The sequence below is a fragment of the Rhopilema esculentum genome, chromosome 11, assembly GCF_057945365.1.
Source record: "Rhopilema esculentum isolate cy_ngs chromosome 11, ASM5794536v1, whole genome shotgun sequence".
Lineage (NCBI taxonomy): Eukaryota > Metazoa > Cnidaria > Scyphozoa > Rhizostomeae > Rhizostomatidae > Rhopilema > Rhopilema esculentum.
Window position 1 is genome coordinate 7,035,363 of NC_142825.1, and position 20,786 is coordinate 7,056,148.

General features: G+C 34.7%; 3 protein-coding genes across 4 annotated transcripts in view; 2 read left to right on the top strand and 1 right to left on the bottom strand.

Annotated features, from left to right (window-relative positions):
• On the top strand, positions 1-14,103 carry LOC135694210 (uncharacterized). Of its 2 annotated transcripts, none has more exons than XM_065212910.2 (11): positions 1-100; positions 1,728-1,783; positions 2,423-2,515; positions 6,509-6,574; positions 7,517-7,627; positions 7,954-8,019; positions 8,239-8,310; positions 8,581-8,646; positions 9,359-9,571; positions 10,808-11,100; positions 12,681-14,103. In XM_065212910.2, the coding sequence occupies exons 1-11, from the start codon at positions 51-53 to the stop codon at positions 12,951-12,953; spliced, it is 1,359 nt and encodes a 452-aa protein (XP_065068982.2). In that variant the 5' UTR covers positions 1-50; the 3' UTR covers positions 12,954-14,103. The 2 variants fall into 2 exon arrangements, with proteins under 2 accessions (XP_065068982.2, XP_065068981.2); XM_065212909.2 differs by having other exon boundaries at positions 36-100; positions 1,710-1,783.
• Positions 13,020-16,391, bottom strand: LOC135694216 (uncharacterized). Its single transcript, XM_065212915.2, has 6 exons — positions 16,273-16,391; positions 15,834-15,978; positions 15,349-15,482; positions 14,725-14,855; positions 14,163-14,236; positions 13,020-13,478 (listed from the first exon to the last, which is right to left on the bottom strand). Exons 2-6 carry the CDS (start codon positions 15,940-15,942, stop codon positions 13,333-13,335), a joined length of 594 nt encoding a protein of 197 aa, XP_065068987.1. The 5' UTR covers positions 15,943-15,978; positions 16,273-16,391; the 3' UTR covers positions 13,020-13,332.
• The window catches only part of LOC135694211 (uncharacterized), an 8,387-nt gene continuing 3,574 nt past the window's right edge, over positions 15,974-20,786 (top strand). Inside the window, exons 1-5 of the mRNA XM_089111661.1 lie at positions 15,974-16,647; positions 17,855-18,057; positions 18,675-18,706; positions 18,960-19,093; positions 19,240-19,341. Of these exons, the coding sequence (XP_088967787.1) occupies positions 16,566-16,647; positions 17,855-18,057; positions 18,675-18,706; positions 18,960-19,093; positions 19,240-19,341 (553 nt within the window). The 5' untranslated portion in view covers positions 15,974-16,565. The remainder of the gene's footprint in view (positions 16,648-17,854; positions 18,058-18,674; positions 18,707-18,959; positions 19,094-19,239; positions 19,342-20,786) is intronic.

The following is a 20,786-nucleotide window of genomic DNA, read 5'->3' on the forward strand; positions in this document are numbered from 1 at the left end:
TTGAATTGAATTGGGTTGCGGCATTGTACGGGTTTCGCGTTCTTTTTATCATGGCCGCATCATCTACAGTCGAACAGCAAAATGCGATTGACGCAAACAGGTATCCACTGTTTCCAATTTTTCAAAGCTAAGCATTGTTGTTTGAAGTCAACTAAACATTTAACAAGATTGCATATAATTGATAAAAGCAATTTGTTATTGCTCAAAGCTAGCGAATCTTTTGCCTTTGCGTCCGATGTGGCGAAATTTGAGCCTTCTGCACTAAAAGCGCTTCGTCAACAACCATACATCAGTGCCATGGGACTCAAGACGATAACTTGATAAATGTATCTTGTATTTGAATCTCATTTACTGCAGCATTATCATCTAAGCATCTCTTGAAAGATCTCAATAATGCTGTACAACTAAATGCTTCTTTTAGAAAGGCTAACAAACTTTTTGCCTAAGAAAATTTAGAGTGACCACTAGCGACTTGAAATCCATGACATCCTAGGACCGCCTAGTAGGATTCGCCATGGCGAAAGCAAAGCATGCTGCAAGTGGAGGTAGGACGTGAACACGCGCAGACTTTGTGGTGTTGTTCAGGTCACTGTTTTGATACACGATGAAGGTATTGTGGCAGTTAAGGTGATCAGATATGAATGCGAAAAACCTCCTGAACCACAGAGCTCATTTTGCACATTTGGAATGAGTTGTGGTAGATCATGCCATGCTTGAGTGGTTCCAAGTTGGAAAATGGGAAAATGTAGGTCAACACTTCTAAGTTTATCAAACATAGCCTGTTCAACGTAAAAGTTTTAGATTACATCCATCACTTGAGCCTTTGTATACAAATGACAGAGGACTAAGATAACAGGGGGAGGTGACCTTTTATTGCAGCCTTAAAATACTTGCTTTGCAAAAAAATGGAGGGGGGCATGGCCACCCTGGCCCCCTGGTGGTGTGGGCCCTTGAGAAGTTTCTCTGCAGTGACAGTTCTAGGGGGATCCAGGGGTCCACAGCCCCAGCACCAGTGCTTATCAGTGGCGGAGCCATGGACTAGTCCCCCCACTTTTTCAGAAAGTTGGTCCTTGAGATTCTTTCAAACCCGATGAGAAAACTTCAGAGGGGAGGGGGTATGTACGTTATCTAGATCGTCACATGTAAATGACATTTCGGGGGAGACAACAGGTGCTCCTCTGGAAAAAAAGTTTCAAACAGGGAGAAAGGGTGTGGTACAAAAGGGCGTTGTTCCTGACACACCCTTTGTTCCCCCCACTAATCCTACTATAGGGTTTTCAAAAGCTAAAGCCGGCAAAAAGTCAGCCAAAAACAATTTGCAATGAAACAAAGCCCAAATATGCAACTGCAGATAAAATGTACCTTGGTTGAAAAAGCCAAATATTCACTTATAAGAAAAGGGAAACATTGCTAGCAGTAATTGTATGACAAGTTCTTATGGTTCTTACTCTCTTCACAAAACAACCTATTGTGTTGGTCTAGGTCTCAAAAGTACCTTAGTCAATGTCTATCGATTTAATATTTTAAATGAAATGCAACAAAATTCTTAAGGCTGTAAACTGTTGTCAATTTACACCAAGATAGGCAAGAACATCTTATGCTGAAGTCAACTGGACGTCAACTATGCTGAAGCCACAATCTACAGAAAAACTGTTTCCAAATCCATAGGCTGCACATATACCTTGCCTTTTAATAGGCATGAATCACAGAATACCTTTTATTCCTAGTAATTCTATTGGACTTGAATTTGATGAAAAGCTGCAAAGACAAGATTCACTCAAAGGTAAGGTATGTCTACTTAAAGGGGGAGGGTACTCAAGCATTTAACATATTGGTGGGCCATTTGGCAATATCAATCTATACCCAAAACTATCATCTGTAGCACACTGACTACCATAAGAGCATTGGCCTATGGGTATCATTATGTCATTCATTAACTGTTTATACCCAAAAAATAGAAACACAGATCCAAAAAATGTTGGTTGATATAATATGCTATTGAATTTGTTTTTCCATGCTGACCCTAGTGATGTCAGCTTGTGTGTTAACTGGGCTACTTTGTGCAAAGAAAGGGTTTTAAGTTTGCATATCATGTGCACATAAAACAAATTTCCATACTATCAACTTTCCATACTGAATAGCGAATTGTGGTACTTTCATTTTAAACAATCATTTGGTGGTACAAAACTTGAAAATGGCTTTGAAAAAAGCAAACATTTAGTAAACTAAAGCAAACATTTAGTAAACTAAAGCAAACATTTAGTAAAGTAAAGCTTTAATTTACTAAATGTTTGCCTTTTTCAAAGCCATTTACTTCCATTTTCAAGTGCGCATATCAAAGTCAGTGGGGTTTAATATTTTTAATTCAAGCTGTTCTGTTTTATTGTCTAGAGTATGATTAATCATCTAGTATTCATTACAGATGAGGATCTGAACATTTTAAAGGAAAAGCTTGACATCCTCCCGGAAAAAATTAGAAAGAAGATCAAGGAGCTTGAAGATGATTTTCAGGAAGGTATTGAAGTTGTCTATGCTTTGTGTAATTGATGTGTGTTTATTTTCATTTGATCAGACCAGGTATCTCCCCTGATTATATTGAGAAACTCCTGTTTTAACCCAATTTCCCCAACTTCATTTCAACAATGTTGACTGAATTTGTGGTTGTAAAAGTGTAAAGTTAATTGACAAACTAACACAATTCAATATGAGGTGATTGAGGTGCTAGAGTGCCTTTGTCTGTAATATTACATTCATGGGTCACTTGAATTATTGAATATTCCATGGTTATCATATGGTCTATAGACTTTCCCATCTTTTCATAATATACTCTTCTATGAAATATTTACATAACTTCATACAATGCAAACAAATTTAAATCGTTTTTTATGACAGTAAAAAATTGGAAATGGCTTTGAAAAAAGCAAACATTTTACGACATACTAAGAGCTTTTCGGCCTGATACTTCTCAAAGAACAAAACACCATAATAAAAATTCTTGTGTAGACTGAATGAGCTCATTCCCTTGGACTATATAATAATAATAAAATGAATATTTATACAGGATATACACTTCAATGCGTTAAAACTGCTGTTATTAATGTGTGTCCTATGCCTTGATGCTAATTCCCTAAATATTTTCAGTTAAAAATGAATCCGATAAAAGTAAGAATACAGATATAAAAAGAGCAGGGCTACCTAGTTACATTCAAAGTTTCAGGTAAAATATTAAGATAAATGTCATCGAAAATGTTCCTTAAGTAGTTTCTCAAATTCCTTATTGTTCTCCATCTTACGAAGTTCCAGCGGTAGATAATTGTACACCTTTGCACCCATAAATATAAACAATTTTCGTGCGTACTCAGTTTTGATGTGTAATTGTTGTTTCGAGTCTGCTTTTTATGCTCTTGCAGAGTGAAATGATTGTGCAACTGTTCACAAGTTTCCTTGTCTAGACATTTTCGTACCAGCTTGCAAGCCTTAGTCTTTGACGATCGCCGTAAGCTTCTGCTTTGGTCTTACATCTCCAAAGACTATTTCCAGCGCACGTGAGTGAAGTGATGAGAGCCTGCTCAACTGGGTATTAGTATATTTCAACTGTATTATGCCACAGTATGTGAATGTTGGCAGTATCATTGAATGATAAATTGTAGCAGCTGTGGCCTGATCAAGATACAATCTTATTTTGCTTAAAGTCGTAGCCTACCAGACGCTTTTTGTAACAAGTATGGAAATTCGAATTCAGGTTTAGCGAGCTATCTACACGGACACCGAGATACTTGTATTCCGTTGTGTTGTTGATGACAGTTTGATCCGACAATTTGATTTCGAGTGACTCAGTTTGCCTGGCAATTCTTTATGAGATGCCGAAGAGAAGGGATTCTGTTTTACCTTTCTTTAAATTTAGAACCAGTTCGTTTCACTTTAGCCAGTCTGCTAAACAATCCATGTCCTTTGACAATTTGGCTTTGATAGACTGGATGTCCTTGTCTGCAACATACAAGACTGTGTCGTCAGCGTACTTCAAGATGCTCGATTGCTCAATTACGTCCACAGCATCATTGAACAATATTAAGAGCAATAAAGAACCCAATATTGATCCCTGTGGTACTCCTGTCAGCAATGCGTTCTCCTTTGAGAAACAACTGTTATAAGCTACTTTTGCTTTTCAAAAGAATAGGTAATCCTTGAACCACTCTAGTTCCTTGCCATCAACTCCATAAAGAGGGAGTTTATCTAGCAACATTGCGTGACTTACAGTGTCAAAAGCTTTGCTTAGGTCCACAAATATCGCTCCAACCCATTTGCCTTTGTCAACGTTGTTCCTGATGCTATCCAGTAAGATAGTTGCTGCATATTCTGTGGATAGTTTTGGCCTGAAGCCAAACTTGAACTTTGTAAGCAAGTGGTTCTTGTCAAGAAAAGTTATGAGTTGACGATGTATGATTTTTTCAATGATCTTAGAAATCACAGGAAGCACTGATATTGGCCTATAATTATCTGGGTTAGATTGTGCACCAGACTTATGGATTGGAATAACTTTTGCCACCTTCCAGTCAGTTGGAAAGGTGCTGGTTTTCAGTGAAAAATTTATTAAGTGTGCTGATGGTACAGATATTAATTCAGCTGCATCTTTGATTAGACCTGGTGGTAGATCGTGTAATCCCGTTGCTTTATTTCTTTTAACTGACTTCAGCTGTTGCTCAACCACCTTACTCGATACTATCTTGAATATGAACTTTTGATCCGTTTTCGTTGAAATTTTTGTTGGCCTTTTCCAACTGAAGTTACATAGTGGAAAGGCCTTCTCCTTTAAAGATGTTGCAATACTGGTAAAAAAGGAACAAAAAGCGTCGGCTATGAGGTGTGAATCTCTTATTTTGACACTATCAACATCAAAAGTTTTTATGGACTGTTTTGGTGGAGTATATTGATTTCAATGTATTCCAGAATTTGGATCCTTGGAACTCTCCTTCAATAATTTCTTGTGGTAGTCAGGCTTTGACCTCTTGACTGCAATATTGACTTCGTTTCTCTTCTGCTTGTATGCCGAGATGTCTGATTCTTTCCTTGTACGCCTCGATCTCCTGAGCAGTTTATCTCTATCATTCATGAGAGCCTTTACCTCATTGCTCAGCCATAGTGCTGGTTTACCTCTAACCTTCTTTGATATCTTAGGGGCATGACGCCCGAATAAATCAGAAAGAATGTTTTTATCATTTTTGCCAATGCCTCGTTTACATTTCTCTGGCTATAGAATGGTGTCCAGTCAACTTTCTTCAAATCACATTTAATATTTTCCGCATTATAACTCTTGTAGTCACGGCAAGTAATCAATCTCGTATTGGAACGGCTAGTTGCTATGACATCAGTGTCAGCGATATTTTCAGGTGTATTTGTTAGAACAGCATCAATTAATGTTCTTGTTGTCTCAGTTAATATCGTGGGCTTTTCGATTAGTTGCTTAAAACCAAATAGTTCGAAGACTGATTTTAAATCTTTATTGTCTCCTGGGGAAAGAAAATTTGCATTCATGCCCCCAAAGACTATCATCTCCTTGGACTCCCTGGATGCCTTTGTCATCATTGAATTAAATGCTGTATTGAAATCTTTATGCAGGTATTTAAAACTGTCCGGGGGCCGATAAATAGTTGCAATTAGAATACCCTTGCAATGTTGACGGCTAGGCCAAATTTCGATCCAAAAAGATTCATTTTCATCAACCTCAAGATCCTCTTGACGGTCCCAAGTAATGTCATTTGAAATATTAACGCCAAAACCCCCACCCTTTCCAGCATTTCGTGGTCTGCTAACAAATGAGTAGCCAGGAATATCGTAGATTGCACTATGTTCGTCATCACTTTCGATATGCCTTTCGCTGAGTGTCAAAACATCGATACCACGAAAGCTGTGGAGCAACTCTGATATCAGATTTATGTTTGAAAACAAACCTCGCACTTTTGGTGGAAAATCTTTATACCGCGCTTTCCAAGTAGTGAATTCAATTCAGATTTTTCTATAGGCACGCAGCACTGATTGGACAACTATTCCGGTCATGTGCTAGCTTTTAACTGGTTGGTATATTTCGATCCACAACTGGGTATATATTTTCGTCTTTTTTTTGGACCCTTGTTTGGATATTTTATGCTCTGAGAAGTTTTAAGAGAATAAAGGTTTGATTATGTTGTCAAATGTTTGCTTTTTCAGCCATTTTGCCATAAGCCATTTTGCAAACAAGTTTGGAAGTCTGTACTATCTGTTTGTTAGATCAGAGCAGTCTCAGAACAGAACAAGATTGAAAAACTTGGTACCCTTTTTTGAAAAAAAGTACTTCAATTATTCTTAATTGCAAGTCATTTATCCTATCTTAGTTAGCAACTCGTTTAAGGCTCCATCAAATCTGCAGGGCTGTGACCAATGAATGACAAAGCTAAACACATCGTAAGTTTTTTTTTAAAGCAATCGATATATTTCATGAGAAACATTATGGACATTTCCCTTTGAAATGCAGGTGATTTGACAGAGAAGGGTTACAAAAGAAGACTAAAGTTATTAGTTGCACCACATTTAGAGAAAAGTAAGTCACATTCAAGAAGTTCAATGTCAAGATTTAAGAGGGTAACAAGTTTTATTTTTAAACTTATTTTGAAGGTATTTATATTTTTGTGTCTGGTTTCTACCCAAGAAGGGGTTTGATGTAGCCATGAGAGTCAAGTATAATAGAGTAAGGAAGCCTCTGACCATTGTTTTGGTATTTCCAATTCGGGGATTCTCGTTCCTATTAAAAAGCATGTTGTCACCCACGTATTTATATATATATACAGTATCACCTTAAGTGTACAATGTTGATCTTGTTTTGAATGCCTGATCTAACTCATGCCTGATCTTGTTTTGAATTTTTGCGTTTTCAAAAATCAGCAGCGAATTTTTTACTTGTTGATTTAGTTACATTTCACTTCCATTTTCTTTGATGTTGATAAGCCTAAATTGTCTATTCTTGTATCAAGGGTTGGCATTGTCTTCTTTTCTCTTTTCTATAAATCTATACTGTATGGATTGGTAGGGAAGTTTTACTTTCAATATGTGGGAGCTGAGAGGTTCTTTCCTAAACATTAAAAGAGGTTGCAAATATATATTCACTTCAGAGTAAATATTATACTTTTGTGAAGAACAAGCAATTCCCATTTCTTTACTTTTTTAAATCATTAGGAAATTGGGAAAGATTTTCCACCCACTGCCTCTGCAAAGAACCATTTTGTGGGGTCTTTTTTGACCAAGATCTCCAGTACACTTTGATATGAAATGCCAACATTGTAAAAAGGATGTGGCTTTTTCAAACAATATAGGTTGTGTGTCATAGTCAGACGTATGCTATCTTTAAATTATATATTTAATATCTAAGGTTTAGAATCATGTAATGAATCGGTAAGGATTTTTTTCAAATGCGAACGGATAAGTCACCCATATTTTTTCATAGGATATTCTATTACGTATTTCGACCATCTTTTTATCCTTTTAGTTCAAAATGTATCAAATGATGCTGTAGTGGAGCTGTATGAGCCAAATTTAAATGCACTACCAAAATTTGCGGTAGAACAACTAGAGGAACTTGAACGTGAACTGAAGGAAGGTCTGTTTGTCTTATTTTGATGAATTTGTATTGAAAAGATTTTTAATGACTCTTATGCTCCTGCACACTCTATTTCTTTTTTCGCTAGACAGATCCAGGAGAATTTAAATCAATTAGAGTTCTTATGCCATTCATCAACGATTGGCTGCTGTTAACGTTTCTCTAACCAAATTTCGATAAGACCCTAAAAAGTAGAAATCAATTGTCAATGTAACTGACCTAATGATAAAAAGGAAGTACGTTATATGCGAAATATAATGTTGATTTGTTTAAAAGTTTTTGTTGCCGTCACAAACTTTGCTTTGACAATATTTATATTTTTGTAGAGGAAATCACATTGAAAGGTTACAAACGAAAACGTGAAAAGATTCTTGCTCCTTTTATGCTAAAAGGTATGTATTAATTGTGTTGCTTGAGTTGTAATTACATTCAAATGATAACCTTATACCGGCAAATTGCGAGTTACTTCCAAGTTTTGAGAAACTGTATAAAGTTGTTGCAAGATAATCATACCAGTCTGTGATTGAATCAAGCAGCTACAGTCCTTTCACTCCAATTTTTGAAATTATAAGAATGAGCAATGACATTTCACTAAGAATTTTTAATTGCAGAGCCACCATTTTCTTCACTTCCAAAAGGAATCCAGAACGAACTTAATGAACTTGCACAGGATTTCAAAGACGGTATGCTATTCTGAGTATTTTCAGAGATGATGAATTTCTAGTTACTTCTTGATCGAAATTTCCTTAGTAGATATGAAACTTTTTGTTGATACATTAGGGTTAAAGCGTGTTATTGTACTATAAAAAGATTTTCTCGAAGTATTTCAAATTTCAAACCAAAATTTGCATTATTTTGTTCCACCCATTTGTACTTATTTTCATCTAGGAAAGTAAGGAAATTTCCTTTCATACTTCATTTTATGATTTTAACGCATGCTTTATTCACGTTAGGTGACCTCACGGAGAAAGGTTTCAAAAAGAAAAGAACAAAGATTATAACGCCCTACCTTGTGAAAGGTTACAAAATTACTGTATTTAGATAACACTTTTGTTTAAGTTAATTGAATGCAAACATCCAGCTGAATGATAGCTCCACGAAGCTAACGTTTCATTCACAGATTTGACTATGCTTGTTAGAGTTGTGAATGTGTAGGTTTGGCTTGTTGTCACCCTACACTGCAAATACCTTAACGGGTTTTTGGCATGCGGGTAGTCGGTTGGTCAGAGTTCCATGTCAGAAACTTACGTAGGTTTCAAGATAATGCTCCCCTCTTGACTTTGTTTTCCCTGATAATCCACAAGACACCGTAGGTTATTAACTGCACTTTTCAGCAAGTTTGATGTGATGGTTGCGTTTTTTCCTTTTGCTATCCATTCTCCACTGTCCCCTTTGATGGTTGAAAATGTTCCTTCATCAAGACGTGAAAAGGGAAATCTAGTTTGCTTAATCGCAATCTCTCTTAGTATAAGCTCTGCCGTAAACCTCTTGGGGTGCACCCAGTGACAAAAAACTTTCTGTCATCAAGGTCCAAATTGTTTTATAGGGGCATTTCTTTTTTGGTTCTGGACTAGAATGCTTACGAAACCAACTTGTGTTATCTTCAAGCATTGAGTATGCAGAGCTAGCTTTTAGCAAATTAAAACTGAGTTTATTTGCTTAAACAACCTTAGCAATATGTGTTTGGTATGAAATATGGAAATATGCTCACATGTCAGCTATTTTTCGTAGCAAACTCATGGTCGTCATTAGTAAACATCTTGCCAAATAGAAACAGTGTCCTCACAGTTTTTGTACCAAGTCAAGAGAAACAAAAAGATGACAGTGATCAAGCCATTGGGATACAAATCATGAATGGAAATGAGAAAATTTTCAAATGCCAGCTCTGCAATGAAGTATTCAAGCAAGCACAAAGCTTTAGTGGCCACTGTAGACTTCACCGTAGTGAGTTGTTTCCTTCCTGTTGCTTTTTTATGGGAAGTCTTAACTGTTGGGAAGTCAATACCCTGTCATCTATTTTACAAAAAAATAAAGTATTTTAGATGAGGCAAAAATAATTTTGTAAATACTTTGTCTAGTCATGACATATCCGGTGGTGAAAAATCAAATAAATACAATTAACACAAACTGTCTAATTTTTCTTCTTCAAAGTTTTAATTTTTTTCTTTCAGTACTTGTTTCCTGTTTAAAAAAACAACATAGCTTTGAAAAAGCAAACATTGTGAAACCTTCTGAAGCTTTTTGCTAAACACTCTACAGGGTATAAAACGTTAGAATATTGGTCGTTGATCGATTATGACCAAAAGAGAGGGTTCCTATGTTGGTGACATCTATAATATTTCAAAAACAGAGGCTGAGTGTGAAATTTTTCCAAAATGCGTCCATAGCCTTCATCCAGCGCTTCACTTTACTTTTGAAAAGGTAAAAAAGGCCTTACCATTTATAGATGCTTTTTTTAAAAGTCTGACAATGGATTCCTTACTGATGTGTACCGTAAACCTATTTCGGATTTATACACTCAATGAAATTCTTTTTGCCCAAAACATAGGAAAATCAACCTTATCAGAACAGTGACTCATCGGGCAAAAATAACGATAAGTTCGAAGTAAAAACTCGACACAGAACTTGATAGACACAGATAAGACTTACTGCCCAATATTTGGGGATAGAATAAAACAGCATGTCCCGTCTAGCATTAAGAACAAAACGCTCCCCAAAAAAGAACAGTCTCCTCGGTTTTGCAGAGCAAAAACGACAACCAAAACAATCGATTTTGCCATTGAGCAGCATTTACTAGAAACTAAGATTGTGCAAAAACTATAATGGCAACATGTTTTGGATTATTAACAGAGACTGTTCGTCGTTCCATGTTTCAATCAACATAGAAATAAAAACCAGTTTTGTGAAGACAAAAAAAGTTCATTTTCATCCTTGGACTGCATTTTTTCTTTATTTGTATTTAAACCTCCTTGTGTAATGGGTGATACATTGTTTTAGATATTCTTGATATCTGTTCTTTTCTTTGTCGTTGCAGCTTGAAATGTCTTCAATTCTTTTGTTAAGGTTACAAAAGCAGTGATCAAGTCAGTGCTTTAGTTTTATTTGCTCCATGTATGAATGCCAAAACTTGTAACGTAAAAGCATGTTTTATGTAGTGTAATGTGCCTCCTTTATTCTCAGATAACAAATCAAAAGCATTCAAGTGCACAATATGTAAAGCCACATATACAACTAGAAGTCATCTCAAGTTTCACATGTACAAGCACACAGGTAATTACCCTTTCAACTGTGAATACTGTGGCAAAGGATTTGCAGGCCGTAGCCAATATCGATATCATGCGTTGCGTCATTCTGGGCAATCACCATATATATGCAAAGATTGTGGCGGCAGATTTTGGAAAAAGAGAAACCTTGAAGTTCATTGCTCCAAGCACCGTTGTGATGATGCTCCAGCTGGCCTTCAAAAATGTGCTGTAAGTTTTATTTTCTTATCTTTTGTTACAGAACAGGTGATGGAAATTTTTATTTTTTTGGGTGAGAGGGAGTCACAGATGAAACCTTTTCTGATGGCTTACATGGAAATGAAGATATGTCGCTAGGCTTGTGGGATGTGCTTTTTTCATGCATATATCTTTTTATGCTATTTCATTGTTTTGCATAAAAGATTTGGAAATTTCTTGTCACTTGTTATCTGGTTGAACTATTATGATGCTAAATGGAGATATGACAAAGTTGTAGGTAATAAATGGCTTAGGCCCCTCTAGGTTTTGCATCTGCCATGCAGATAGAGAAATTTTATTTTAATTTTAATAAACAATGTAAAGTTTTAGCTTAATGCTCAGCTAAGCAAAGGTAAAAACAAATTATATGATGCAAACGTATTTGTAGTGATTGCTAGCATATTTATTTGTTCTCTCTGTGTCCATTTAGAAATAATTACAAGTAGAATTTGCCTTACATGCCAGCAGAATTTGGCAGTTACCGCTCAAGAAAATGTATACGTTTTTGAACAGCCTTCAGCCTAGATGCACTGAACTCATAATGTTCTTGGAGTTCTTGGGATTTTGACATTTAACGCCTGTCTTGAATCATAACACAAATCCTTATATTTGCGAAAATTGTTCCAATGATGTAGAATGATTAATTTTCACTGTTAAATTATTCTTAATTATTTTTCACATATAAAGTTCCCCCAACTGCTAAAGAACCCTGCATTGTGCCTCTGTGGTGTCATTTCCATGTCAGTGCTTATCCTGATCAAATGTTTCAGGGCTGTAGAAATGGTCCATGTTTTAGGATTCAGGCTACTTAAATTGGCCTGACAGAAAAGTTTAAATTTGTTAAAAAGGAAGATTATAAAGTGATGCAAAGTGACCAATTTAAATGGGAATAAATGATGTTTAAGTTGATGGCTATTTTTTCTTTGAAATTCTGTCACAGAAAACCTGAAAATGCATACAATCTTTTCCACAAAAATGTTATCAAAGATTATCAATGGTATCTCTTTTGCCATCAGTAATGGCAGAATCTGTCAAGATGTCTCTTGCCATCTTGTATATGCATATATGTCATCATATTAATGTTATAAAATAAGAGCAATAAAGTAAATAAAAGTAAGAGCTCAAAAAAATTATTTTTTCACTCAATGCCCCAATTGTAATTTGGCAATAAATGTTGTTAAAAAATCAATGCCGCAATGAAAGGTTTTAGAGAAAGGATTTTTCTTTCTTGCAGTTTTTAATCATTTAAGACCTACTTCCATCAAAGTCCTGTATCCTAGAGTTATCTCATTAGAACTCTTGAATATCTTGATGAAAAACCACAATAAGCCTAGATATGGCCAATAATGATGTAATAGAAATCTTGCCAGCTTTGTGGTTATATTTTGAATTTTATAATTTCTGTTTCACTCTTGTTCTTTTAAGTTTTTTCTTGTTTTGTTATTAAAATGTTCAATTCTTCTTCACTTTCTTTTAATAATTAGTTTCTTATTTGTGTTATGTTTAAGTAATAACTACTATTTGTTATGTTGCTTGTTGTTTCATTTTAATAGCATTGTCTGGCCATGTTTGAAGATTTAGAGGATCTGCAAACACATATGTACGAGCATGATGATGAAGTCCAAGAAAATGTTAAAGCAACACAGGCAACTATGGTACAAAGAACACAGAATAAAAATTCTGAGGCAAATAATGACGAATCGATGGAAAGTGAAGAAGAGGAAATTCCTGATGATGATGATGATGAAGCAAATGATGATGTTGAATCAACAGCAAAAGACTTACCTGGGGAAAACATGGGGTCTGTTGCTGTTGCAGAACCCTAAATTTTTGTAATAAAAGATGGGTAGAGCTATTTTAAGATTACATATTACAGGGAAGATCCATATTTAATGTTCATGTTCATAGATATACTGTACATTGCTAGTTTATGCCAAATATTTTTATAAAGCAAAACTGTTTACTTAAACAATAAGAACCTTTTTGCCTCAGAATCTTCTACGTACAACTACTCAGTTAGTATGGAATTGTTATTTTTTCGCGGCAACATTACAAATCATTCAATTAGTGTTACTTGTGCACACATTATCTGCCTTCTTTCATCTCATTTGTAATGCATATAAAAATATTCCTTTCATTCTGCAAAATAATCACTCAACAAGCCTCTCATCTTGCTTCAGACATTTGAGTGCATTGAAAATTATGTCAGTGAATTGAAGAGTTGACAGATGTGAGTGATGTATGGTGCATTTGTGGTTTCTTTGAAAGTCTTGTTGTATGACTTTGCCTTTTAGCATGGTTGCTATTTTTAGACAAAGTGTGTTGTCTATTTGTGGAACTTCTTGATCGCCCTAAAAAAACACAGACAATTACAGACAATCTCCAAAGATTGTATATCAACATCAACAATCAATCAATGTACTAATCTCATAACTTCTATTGGTTTTTTGGGTGCAAATTAATTGGAAAACCTAAAGTTCTTGACATTTGAGTTTGCTTACTTTTCTCCAAACTTAAGATGACTATGTTGAATATTCACAATTTAGTATTGAATGATCCCAACTTAGATTTAGAATTGCAAGTTTCAATTTTTTCTAGATTCTTGTTTTACTGTCTGAATTTAGAAATGAGGCAGCAACATCGATTCAATGATTTGCTTCTATGATGTAGCAAAAAACAGTAAGGGCTTCATGCAGTCCTTTTTTCATAAGTGTAATTGTAAAATGAATTTTCCAGTTTCCAGACATTCTTATTAACTTAATGTAAGCTTGAAAACAATCTATCTCTGCTGTAGCAGGAAATATTGATACTTTCTACTGTTAGGAACAATGTGGGCTTTTCACAAATTTCCAGTTAGGGTTGAGGGAAATCTAACAAGCACAATATTGAGATGAAAATGAATCTACTCTGAAGTTATGCTTGGAAAATTAAAATTAAACTTGCAGGTTGTCTCTAATTTGTTGCCAATGTCTCAAATTTGTTTTTGATGAAATCAAAAAATATGAGATTATCTTCCAGAAGTAACATTTGAGAACCTGATGGTGTAATTCCAATACACTGATTGATTTTTGGGCCTTTGACGGCAGGGGCACCAAGCAATGGCAGCAACCTAAATGCAGAAATTTGTAACAGAACATAATTAATCCTGTAGACACGTTTGTTTAAAATAACATAGAGATAAAAATGAAAAGACAAGAAGTAGCAACCAAGTTGAAAATTTTTGTAGCAGGTAGCAGAAACAAAAGGTATCTAGAAGGTTGTGATCCTCTTTAACTATTCTCAAGTCCCTATTTATTTTATCAAAGTCTAATTTTTGTTTAAAGACTTTTAATTGTTTACATTGTGTAAATATAAATCACAGTTTTTGGTTCAATGTTACTCTTCCTTACTTTTTTAAGAAACCTTGTCTTAAACTTATCAGCTCCAGGAAAATCAACTGGATGGTTAAGTTCACATTGCAAATTTACTATGTAAGGTAACAATATCATACTTGAATCCAGTATAATTGGTTAACAGAAGTTTGCTGAACTCTGGCAGCTCAAACGATTAGATAACAAATTGTTTATTGTAGGGAAAGAAAAAACATAATTTGCTTACCTCCCTTGCCTTATTCTTGAATGATATGTGTAACCTTGTTTAGTGCTTTCATCTGGTATATATTTAGCATTTTTATATAGTGATATGGAATGCAAAATATTGTCTTTCAATGGACTACCAACATCATAAACCTAAAATAGACCAAGTTTCCATTTGAGAAACAAGTAGCAAAGAAAATTTGAGGACAGCATGGAAAAAGCAAAAACATAGAACACTTGTGTGAAATCAGAATACCCAAATAAAATGCGATCCAGGCATAGGTCAACATTTTGTAAATCTCAAGAATCCAAAATGCTTCAAAATGTGTTGTGATAACAATTTTGAAATCATTGGGCATGCAAAGGCTTCTTTTCATTTCGGTGTTTTGAAACCTGTCTACGTGAACAATACCTAAATGAATTTGTATTGCATTAGGAATTAAAAATTTTGTTGATTTTACTTTCAAAATATTTTAAATCTAGATATTTGTTTTTTCGATCAACAAAAAGCTTGGGAGTGTCACCAGTATCAGGTAACTTATGATACAAATTTGATGAAAAAGAGTATGTTCCTCAAAAATATTTACACTTGCTTGCACAATAGAACACTTCAAGGAACATTACCCAAAAGAAACATATTTCTTACTGTTCTTGGGTCCTTGTACTTTCTTTGCCGCCAATGTTTAAATGGTGAGGTCACATAATGTGAAACCTGCTTGAAGGCACCATTTTCCATTGGGATAAGATGGGGGAATTCTGGTGTAAAAGCACTGACTTCATCTGGGAGAAATGTATTAAATTATTCACAATGGCATAACTTATTAAATAGATGAATATTACATAATTGAAGAAAGCTAAAATTTATCGACAAACTACTAAAGGCAGAATGTAAATTGTTTATACTTTTACACTGTTATTCCTTTTACATTGTTTATACTTTTTAAATGTAGATTAATGTGAACTTGCAACAAATGTATGTGTACCGGGGAATATGAAAAAACAAAGCTGAATCAAACTGGAGCTTCCTTTAAGAAAAAGAACCTTTATCAGGCATTCAAACCAATAACAATTGGGCAAATTGTCAAAAATCTCCCTGACATTCATGCTAGCTTTAACTGGATCTTTGTTCACCTTGGTAAGTTGATGCTGCTGTTTCTGGTCTGCTATCTACACTTAAATGTCGTCCTGGCTGCAATGAGACAGAAATTGGTGATATTGTTGCGTCCATCAGAAATTTCATCTGTTGTGCTGAATCATCTTCGCGGTTTTCTGCATCCTAGGACAGAGGATAAATGTAAAATTGTGTCAACAATTTTGGATATCAATATGTAAAAATGACAAGACGTATCAAAATGGACCATCGTCGCAACTCCTGTGGAAGGATTGGGGGTTGTATGTAGCAATCAAATGTTTTCTACCCATTCTGTCAAGAGAAGAGAAACGCCACAAAGACTTATCAAGGTAAGATGTGTAAAAAATGAACAAAGTTATGATAATACTTCCAAGAAGAATTATTTCTATCACCTTGAAGATATGAATTTGAAGGAACAAGAAATGTAGGCCAATAAACCTTTTTAAAAAAGTTTTCAGAGATATTTACGTGGTTGGTCACACTGTAATTACATCGTTCGCATGGATGAGATATGAAATATATACTCACGGGACATACATTTGCATAGGTTTCTATAATTTGTGATCAAGTGACTTGACCTGACAGTGATTTGTTTCCCTTCACGACAAGCGAAAACGAGGCCAGAAACTTCCGGACCGAAAACCCGCGAATTTGCTTGAATCTTGCTGACGTCATTTATTGTTTAATCTTTTCAGATTCTCAGATTTGATATTTCAGCAATAACAAGAAAAATGAGCTTGTTGGACGAACTCTTTGGCCAAATATTGCAATCGGAAGAGTCAATAAGACAGAGATTTGAACAGCTAAAGGAAGGTACATTTTATTACACTAAAAGTAGCTTTGTAAATTTGATGTAACAAGTTTTGTTCTCAGGGAAAGGTGGAGGTGCTTCAGCTATGAAGGCCCCCCTCTAGCAAACTAAACTGGAAGAAATTATACATAATATGTACAAAGCATTTTTTAAGTGAGAAGATAAGATATACATAATATACTCCAAGAACAAGTTTTAAAAGATTCCAAAAAATTTTGCAGCAACGGATAGACTTCAGTAGATAGATAGGTTGGAAATCTTGTTTCTATAGCCTCAGGCAGACAGGACTCCAAAATAACCCACGAAAAAGAATCGACGTTGAACTAAGTCGTTGGATTTATTAAATCCTTAAACTTGTGCATAAACTGTCTTATTCTAACTGTAAATTGTGGCTTTATCATTTCACACATGTGGGGTGGGGCACAACGGGTCAAAATTTCTGTTTGAAAGATAAAAATGTTTTGCCTCATTGAAAATAGTATTAAGCTTTCCTTTTAGAATGTGCAAATGCCGTACCCTCTTTTAGTTTATCAGTGAAAATAAGCTGGATTATAAGTTCAGAGTGTTTCCAGTCAACTGATTTTAAGGCACTTGGCCTTCCCTCATTTTTAGACACGGTGGCTCAGGCAGTACTACTGCAAAATATGATTCTATATTTAATAATATTGTTCGTGTTTTTGGATGTGACTTAAATTAGAATTTAATTAACTATTGGTTTGATTACAATTCTTTTAATTATTTTCATACTTATTTTGCAAGAGGGGTTTTTCTTCAAACGGGTCATTGCACGAAAAGAACTCAAAATAAATCTCGAAAGTAAGAATAAACGAAGACTACATTTCAATCAAACTAATTGAAAATTTTCATCAAGGGTTTTTTAAATTCAAGTTTAACCAAGTTTACTGTGGTTTCACAGTTACCCTTCCTTGGAATCTTCCTACAGCTATAGATTGAGTTTGACATATCTTAGCCATGGATTTTTAAAAAGTGTTTTCCGCAAAAGAGAAGGCCTACAATACTGAAGTTTAACTCAAAATCTTTGTAACAGAAAAGTTCCAGTTTGACCAATTGTGCCTACTTGCTTACCCTTATTGATGAACCGTAATTATTTTTCAACTTAGATTCATTATTTTACTATATGAACAAAATTTGAGTATTTTTTAAATATCAGCTCGTATAAAGCTAATCTTAAAATTTCCTAATTCGTAGCGCATTCAAAGATACTGGAATTTCAGTCAAAATTAAAAGATGCTGCATTTGAAGTTCAGTCATTATACGGAACCATGGCCGTAAAAAATCACAAACTTGTAGAAAAAGAGGTTGAATTAAAATGGTTTTCATCAAGAGTAACGATACTTAAACAGAAAGCTCTGGAAAGCAAACTTGTAAAAGAAGAAATTTCTTCCCAAATAGTAAGCTATTTTGCATGCCACTGATTATATGAAAACAATTAGCTTTACTAGCTGTACTTTTTACTAGCAGTTACTTTTTTGTTTTTGAATTTTCCTTCTCGTTTACTCTTTACACAGCTTGGTTGTATTACTTCTTGAAAGGGCTTTCTCAATATGCCAAAATGAGCAATGTAAACAGTCAGTGGAGCAATTAAGATATTTATTCAATCAAAAGTTTGTATAGGTACATCAGACATTGGCTGTTTCAGCATTGTCATTATATAAAATTTTACAGCTTCTGTTTATAGGTCTTTCCACTGCTGTAACTGTAGAACACCATTACTACAGTAAATTAAATTATAAGATGGAATAGGACTTTTTAATTTTTTTTCAAGACATTGACAAAGTGTTTCGTTGCTGTTCCTTTTACAGATACTGATCATATATTTGAAGACTCGTTTAATCATTGGTTTGATTATTTATGGCTTGTCTGGAGTCGATCTGAAACTATAAATTTGTTTCCGCTGAAGCAATTTTCTTCAAAGGTATCTTAACAATAGTATGTTCTCAATAGTTTAGTGCGCCAATTTGATATGATTAATCTAAAAAGTTTTTTATGTGAACTTTTTTACTTTCAGCGTGAAATCGAAAGCGTAATCAAACAAGAGAGGTGAAGTGCACTATTTAAGTCTCAACAAATTTTTTGTGCTATTTTTAAAAAAAATGGGCTTATGTTAACGATCCTTTTATATTTGATAAGTTTAGGTTGTTTTCTCGATCATAGCTTACAAATATTGACAAGACTTTGTCAGGACATATTCCTACATAGACTGTGTCAGGAGAAAGTTTCAAACGTATCAGCCGTTGGACCAGGCGAATAGGTTGATGATCATACTTATTAAATGAAGTCTCTCTCTTCGTAGAACTGAATTTATAGAAGAAACTAAATCTTTTTTGGAATCTCACGAGCTATCTTCGAATCTTGAATCCCATTACGAACAAAAGCTTAAAAGAAACATTCAAGAGCTAAAGGAAAGGACAAATGAACTTCAAACAGGTATACTTTCTACTTTTAGTAGTTTGTGCTTGATTAGTAGAAATTATAGAATCAAAAAACACTGCACTGTGTAGATGTCGTTGGATTCTTTGATTTGTAATTTGTGACAAAATACATTAATGGTTTATATGATCTTATAATGTTAGACCTCGAGACTCTTGACAGATGTCAAAGTGCAAGACAAATTCTAGATGAGAAGATTGATGTGGCAAACCGATCAATCACTTCACTGATATTTGAAAAAGATGGTATGGAATATTATTCAATTATGCTTTCTGCTGAACACATTTTGTGCGAATATGGTTGAACTGTCTTCAGACTAAACAACTACGGAATATAGTTTTAAAGAAAGTTGATCATGTATTTCACTGTGAGAAAATATTATCTTTGAAAACCTTAACTGTGCGTTTCTATTTTAGGTCAGTTTATAGGAGTTTAACAGGAAATTAATGCAATAAAGTCCCGCAATATCGATTGTGATATTCCGACTCAGAAAACTTCATTTCTGTACATTTACCTGTCATGAACGAAAAATGACGAGAAGTATTCAAGAAGTAAATAAGTAAACAAGCGAATACAGTAAACAAGTTGTTTGGTTATCTAAAGCTTGCTACAAGTTCCACTTCAAATCGAAGGCTTTCGAAAAGACTTCTTAAGTTTCTTAACTTTTATTCTTTTTTGTCACCAAGTATTAGAAGCTCTTTGCAAGAGAAAATTATTTAGAAAACTATTGATCCTATTCAGGGGCGGACTGGCTAATTTTTTTGGCCCGGGCAAATTTCGATAAAACCGGCCCACAAAAATAGCAATTAAAAAACTCCTCGGAAAATGCAAGTAGATGTTAGTCTGTAAGGAAAACAAGTTTTTAAATTCAGTAATTGTGTGCATGCTGGTTAACAGAACATGCTAAATATGTCATTTGCTGACTAAATAGTAAATAAACAAAAATTTTAACTCATTGGTTAGACTTTCTTTCTAAATACAGTAGCTTATATGTTGATAATGTGATCGTTCTAGATGTCACCTAACAGGTGTTTTTTTAAGAACATTAACATTAAGGACTCTAGGTTTGGCTGCGAAAAATTACCACGTAATCTGTTTTTTATATATTTAAAGTGGAAAAGCTTCTATCACACTCAACTTGTGACAAACAATTTTCTAATTCTCCTGAAAACCAGAATGATTTTCAGCAGCCCAAAAATATCGATTTGTCAATTTCTGACCCCAAAAAGAAAACATGGGCACCCCTGTTGAAATTTTATCGTGTAGCACCATACTCCTGTTGGGTGGGGGGTCTATTTGACTTATGATAGTATATGCCTAATAAATTTACCATAACTTGTATGAGTTTATTGAAAGGAGCAAGAGCAAGACCCTGCTGTTTTTGTGACGTTTGTGGCTTTTGCTTGATAAAAAAAGCTCTGTATCGTAGCTGAATCCTTTTTTAAGTCTCGCAGCTTTTCCTCACGAAATTTCTGTGCACCACCTTTGGTTGAAGTCTTCTTGCTCTTCCCTTGTTCTACGTATGTCCTTATCATTGCTTCACATCACAGAGCAAATCGCTAAGTGAACTCTAATTTTTGGACTTTTAAATTTATTACATTTAGCAATAGCTTGTGCTTAGGAAAAAACATGACCAGCTTCAAGCAAAATCGGGGTAGGTTAAAATCTTAAGCCCCGGCAAAACGACTCG

Coding starts and splice junctions, on each gene's coding strand:
- LOC135694210 (XM_065212909.2), top strand. CDS start 51: ATGGCCGCATCATCTACAGTCGAACAGCAAAATGCGATTGACGCAAAC. Junction 7,628..7,953: donor TGAACGTGAACTGAAGGAAG/GTCTGTTTGTCT, acceptor ATATTTTTGTAG/AGGAAATCACATTGAAAGGT. Junction 8,311..8,580: donor TGCACAGGATTTCAAAGACG/GTATGCTATTCT, acceptor TATTCACGTTAG/GTGACCTCACGGAGAAAGGT.
- LOC135694216 (XM_065212915.2), bottom strand. CDS start 15,942: ATGAAATTTCTGATGGACGCAACAATATCACCAATTTCTGTCTCATTG. Junction 14,856..15,348: donor AGTACAAGGACCCAAGAACA/GTAAGAAATATG, acceptor GGTCTATTTTAG/GTTTATGATGTTGGTAGTCC. Junction 14,237..14,724: donor TCAAGAATAAGGCAAGGGAG/GTAAGCAAATTA, acceptor TTCTGCATTTAG/GTTGCTGCCATTGCTTGGTG.